The following is a 6,254-nucleotide window of genomic DNA, read 5'->3' as shown; positions in this document are numbered from 1 at the left end:
GTATCAAAGTTAATATCTTCCATGGCTTCTCATTTGAAATGTGTACACAAGTTTTTTAGCACATGCACCTTTACAACATATAAATATATTATATAAATATATTGGATGTGATGGATGCTTTCCAAAAAGTTAAGATAACATCGAGCTTACTTAACATGCAAGAAGAAAGCAACCACACTAGGCAAATAATAAATCTAAATTAACTTTCTTAGAAAATACGTATACAAACTTTATATGAACTTGATAAGCTATTATTTTAATTGAAATTATTAATTTATCTAATATTTATGGAGATTTTTCTTAGAGCATAGTCCTATAATATATGTTATTAGCCGCCATCCTATATTCCTATGTATTCGGCCATGTTGGGCCCAATTTAGAAAACCAGTTTAGACATGCAGTCTCGGTTCGGCCCGAAATTTCAAACTTCAAACAAGATTGGACCGGTCCCAAATCTGTCTATAACCGGTCTTCAAATGGGTTTTGAAAAAATGATTTTGAGTCAATTTTGGTTCTGTCTTAAGCAATGTTTTAAAAATCGGTTTTTTAGTTGAACCGGTATAGTGACCGGTTCACGGTTCAACCGGTTTAACCGGTTCGACCGTCGGATGAACCGGTTTCTCTATTTTTCATGTCATTTTTTATTTTCCTACACATACATACTTATATAAATTATGAATTTGATGTTTAAAAGTTCAAACATTTAAAATACACATAAAAATAATTTGTAAATGAATCCAGATACATTAAAATAACCATAACCATAAGTTTTAGTGTTTCCATAAATCCATATACGTCAAAAAGAAAATAAAATATAATACTGAAACGAAATATAGTTTTAGATGAATACAACCACATCAAAAAACTTTATAACATTAATTATATGTTTTTATTTAAAGAAAACTCAATAGATTTGGAAAAAAAATCACCTAAGTTTAGTATGTAAATGGTTCTTTTTTATATATTTTTATTCGGTTTAACCGGTTCAACCGGTTTATTTTGATCGGTTTAACCGTGTTTTTATAAGAACCGGCCGGTTCAATCTGGTTACAAATCAATATAAAACCGGTGATAATTGAACCACTCCCTCCCCCGGTTCCCGGTCCAACCGGTTCGACCGGCCGGTTCAAACCGGTTTTTAAAACATTGGTCTTAAGTCAGTCTAAACAGGTCCAAACAATCTATTATTATTATTATTATTATTATTATTATTATTATTATTATTATTAAATCTCTAGTAATTTTTCCTATACATATTTCATGGTTTCCAAGCATTATTTCTAAAATATTAGCTTTCAATTCGAGTATAGCTATTCTTTTCGGTATTCACGTTTTTACTTTTGACCCAAATTACGCAAATACGTTATGTTTTGGAAACAAGAACTTAATAAGTGACTTAATAGACTATTTTATGGGTATTGAAAATATTAAACTATATACATGTATAGAAAGGAGTAGCGAGATAACCTTTGTAAACTTGAGGTGGAAGGGACATAGTTATATGCCACTAGGTGGTATTTGAGAAGCTTAGAATTGAAGGAGTGTGTTGTTTGCTTAAATTGGAACCAGATGAGTACATGTCCCCTAAACCATGTTTTTACATGTTTAAAAGTATTACTGTACTTATATGTATTACTTACTCTGTGGCCTTATAGCATATGTGTGCATAACATGAAATCTATTTTTGACATGTTTTAAAATGAAAATGGCTATATGATTTAGAAATATAATTTTGAAACATCCTTGCTTATGCATTGCAAGTAGGATGGGTTTGAGAGTCCCATGACTTAATAGAGGATGAATGAAATTTCCTTTTGATAGGTAGATGGTGAAATTCGCTTATAAAGGATTCAATATGCTTTATGGCTTTGCAATCTCATTCCATGAAAAACATGTTTAATGGTCATGTGTTTATCTTAAACCGGATGGTGATTAGCCATTGACAACGGTCATAAACAGATAGCTTATTCGGTATATTTGTCTCACCATTGGACTTATGTAGGAAAGTGAACTTAATGGAGAGTAATGATTTGAGATAAATAAATACTTTTAAAACAAAGTTTCGAAAATATTTATGGAATTTATACTTAGGGATTGGGAATCGACATTCTCACTTCCGTTCCTTGATTAGATTCTGGTATTACTGAGCCTGACTCATTATTTTGACGTGTACTTGCAGATCCGAGATGAAAGATTTTTAGCACAGTATTAGACATTTTGAAGGTGATACATGTATTGTTAAGCTTTTCTTATGATATTATATGCTAAAACACCCTCGTAATAATTAAATGTGAAATTTTAAACCATATTTTGTAATTGGGACGAAGTAATTCTGCATTAAACTTTCAGACTTTTAAAAAAGAATTTTTATGAAATAATCTAATTCCTACTAGCACCTACAAGGGGTGTTTTTAGTTTAGTATTTCGATTATACCTAATCTTTCCAATATTAACGTTTTTGCTTTCCAGACAAATTATGCAAGTAAAATACACATAGTTATGATAGCTACAATTATTGGAATTTCCCACCGGATATTTCTTTTCAATGCTATATGTTTATGTTTTACAATTTAGAATTTTAGATAGTATTATAAAACAATTTGTAAGATTTTATATTAATGAAATATTGTATAATTTTAATTAATGTTTAATATTCTTTGTTGGATGCTGCAAAGACCATCTCAGTTCTGACCAAACCATTCTAACCGAAAGCACACCAAAAAAAATAGCTGACTAGTCCGCAACTGATGTTCATATTTACCCTAAAGTACCAAATATAATTGTCCATTTATTTTCATTAACGAGAGATCAATAGACAAATATATTTACCCTAAAGTACCAAATATAATTGTCCATTTATTTTCATTAACGAGAGATCAATAGACAAATATATTTACCCTAAAGTACCAAATATAATTGTCCATTTATTTTCATTAAAGTACCAAATACAATTGTCCATTGATTATAATGGTGTATATGTTTACATTAATGATAGATTAATTAACAGAAAAACATTAACCTTCTTGATATTAGAGCTTAATTATCACCACTACATTTTTGATCTCTCATCGATGCAAATAAATGCACAATTACATGGTACTTTAGTATTTAATCAAAAATAGTATTTAAAAAAAAAAACTAATTATCAGGTTTAGTGTATCTTATGTCCAAAAAATAGTATTTAATCAAAAATGGCTAAATCCATTTAAAGCGTATATATGAAATCGATGTGATTTTAATCATATAATAAAAACGTTTGTAAATACAATGATAGCCTTTGCAAAGAAAACGAGATTTAATAAATTTCAAACATGAATGAATTGAATTTTGTCACGTGTTTGGTTGAAGAACACTAAGGGGTATTTAGCTTAGCTTTTTAGAAACCAAAAATTCTTTTTGGAAAAATTGCAAAAAATCAGATTTTCCTAACTTTTCCAAAAAAGTGATTTTACTTCTATCCAAAAGTAGTTTTTAAAAGTCTTTTGCCAAACATCTTTTTGCCTTTGATCTTTTTTAAAAAGGACTTTTGAACTCTCAAAAGTTAAGCCAAACACCCCTAAGACCGTGTTTTCTTATTTTTTAAGCTTTTTTAAATTAACATGTTGGCAAGTAAAAAAATAATTGATAAACTATTTTTTTTTAAAAGCTACTTAGACGCTACCTATTAGCTGAAAAGCTAACTGATAGCTAAAAAAACTAACTGTTAAATAAATTAAAAAGTTGGATGATAGCTAAAAAATTATCCGTTAAAAAAATAACATTTTGTTAAACTAATAGAAAAGCTAGCCGAAAGATATAAAATGTCATAAAAAAACATTTAAAAGAATTTGTTTCAAAAATCAATTAAATGGTACATTTGAAAATTTTTAAAAATCTCCAAAATAGCTAGTTTAAATAGTTTTTCAAAAAGCTAACTTCTAAATTATTTTTTGGTTTGTCAAACATGACAACTTAAAAAACTTTAAAAAATAAACTAGCATATCAAATAGCTAGATAGCTGTAGCGCGCCAAACACAGTCTTAAACTAGTTTTTCAAGAGTAGCTAGCTTTTCAGGTATCAATTAGCTTTTATAGGCTCCCAACTAGTTTTTCAGCTAGCCTTTTAAACATAGCTTGAATGGAATTTGTAAGCTTTCACAAAAAAAAAAAAAAAAAAAAAGGAATTGAGTTCCATGGTATCTATTGGAAGGTTGAAATCCATCCTTAAAATGGATTTCTACATTCCAACAAGCATTCAACTCCATATTCATTTACATTCAAACACATGATTAGAATGGTAAACAATTCCAATTTCAACCAAATCCCAGGATTCAAGACCACAAATGATAAGAATTATAAGAACAAGTTTCATATGAAAACAAACATAATCTTCAAGTTTAGAAAGATAAGCAACATCTAGAGACTAAAATGATTGATTTATCATCTTAATACTCTAATTAAAAAAAAGCATATTTGAAATTTGACAAGAAATGGATGTTGAAAATCTAAAAAACACACTTGGGGTTTGAATATGACACCTTTTCTCATGCATAATTCAAGCGGAATATGTCATTGTACACATAAAAGCTTCCTTGTGGTGTCGGCATCAAATGGAACATCTGAATCAAAAATCAGCCACTATCAGAAATTCTTCAACAAACACTTTCTACAATTCATGAATTTAAAAAAAAAAAAAATCCACATGGATGCCATATAGGATTAAATACCTGTTCACCCAATTGAAATCCACCAAAATGGTGCAATGAGAAAACAAATATAAGTATAATAGCCTAATGAATACAATTAAAAGATATGTGACATACAGTAATGCCACAAACTTGTCTTAAAACTTGTAAAATCAAATGTTTGGATCATTGATTTAGGAGTTGATAAACATAGGACAATGCTAATAAGGAGTTACAAATGTTGTTGACATAAGTGATTTAAACATAAAAACTGATCAGCCTAATAGTTTCCATAAAGTTATGAACATTGGAAATTTGAAAGTTCCAACTTCTGTAACACTAGAGAACCCTTTCATGTCAGTGAGCATAAGTCTTGTGAGTTAAGAGAGTTGGATATGTTTTACAATCTTGTAAGAAATCAGTTTGGGAAAGCTGTTAGAGCTCAATATTACTAGTGTTCTTAACAAAGAGAGAGTTGCGATTCAGAATTTAAGTGTATACGCACCACAGCAAAGTGGGGTGGTTGAAATTAAACACAAACATTTGTTGAATGTTGTCAAGATGATCAAAGTGAAACTGTATTAATCGTCACAAATCTGTAGTTGAGGGCATTAATCGAAGCTCTCCAAGCAACGACAAAACATCTAGGCCGTTTTCAATTAGGATTGTAATGTAAACCCTAAATTCTCACTATTCTATGAATCAAAAGCACAGATTAAGATCCAGATTAAAGCAATCGAAATAAAGTTGTGCGGACAAGGTGTTTGAAGAAATACCTGACTGAATCGCAGAGCGTGCTGTTCACCAGCAAGCTGGAGATTTCCGCTGACGAAAACAAGCATACCGCCGGCAGGTCCAGATGGCTGACAATCGACGGTGGTGATGCTGTGTTTGCACTGCTGGAAAGGGAGGGAGGTGAGCTTGGCGACGATGTTCTGAGAGCCTTGGATCTTCTGGCCTTCAAAGGTCAACATGGAAGTATCTTGATACAGATTAGCTAATCCAGCGCGATTGTTATCGAACGTCGAGTAGTAATGATCTACGAATGCTTTCGATAAAGCGTCTGGATCCATTTTTGTTTCTCCGCCTTCGTTCACCTCTTTCTGTTTCACTCTGTTTGTGTTTCTATCCCTTTCTTTCTCCCTCTCTCAATACTCAACTCAGCTGATAAATCACGCTACAATGAGCCGGGTATGGTTAGGCCCACCCAAAAAAAAAGTTGCAAAACTATGAAATGGATTCTTATAGTTTTTAGATTTATTTGTAAATCTTTTAAGGATATATAAGTAAAATCTTAATATTTTCATCGATCGATTTGATAAGAAAATCCTAAAATTTATTTTTTTGACAGTAAAGTCCTAACTACCGATGGTTTTTGACGCTGTTACCCATTTTTGCAAGTTAGCCGATAATTATGATTTTTTTGTCAAAAAAATAAAGTTTACGACTTTCTTGTCAAATCGTAAATTAGGACTTTAGTGTCAAAAAATAAAGTTTAAGACTCTTGTCAAATTGTTGAAAATATTGGGACTTTAGTGTATATATCTATTTTTTTGTTAGAAATTTAATGATATGATAGTCTTTAAGCAT

At 30.5% G+C, this 6,254-nt stretch overlaps 1 protein-coding gene across 1 annotated transcript; it reads right to left on the bottom strand.

Moving 5' to 3' along the window:
- Positions 1-4,323: 4,323 nt before the first annotated feature.
- Positions 4,324-5,823, bottom strand: LOC111877721 (nuclear transport factor 2B). Its single transcript, XM_023874229.3, has 2 exons — positions 5,441-5,823; positions 4,324-4,598 (listed from the first exon to the last, which is right to left on the bottom strand). The coding sequence occupies exons 1-2, from the start codon at positions 5,735-5,737 to the stop codon at positions 4,524-4,526; spliced, it is 372 nt and encodes a 123-aa protein (XP_023729997.1). The 5' UTR covers positions 5,738-5,823; the 3' UTR covers positions 4,324-4,523.
- Between the last annotated feature and the right edge of the window lie 431 nt (positions 5,824-6,254).

The sequence above is a fragment of the Lactuca sativa genome, chromosome 3, assembly GCF_002870075.4.
Source record: "Lactuca sativa cultivar Salinas chromosome 3, Lsat_Salinas_v11, whole genome shotgun sequence".
Classification (NCBI taxonomy): domain Eukaryota; kingdom Viridiplantae; phylum Streptophyta; class Magnoliopsida; order Asterales; family Asteraceae; genus Lactuca; species Lactuca sativa.
This window is presented reverse-complemented; position numbering and strand designations above follow the sequence as displayed.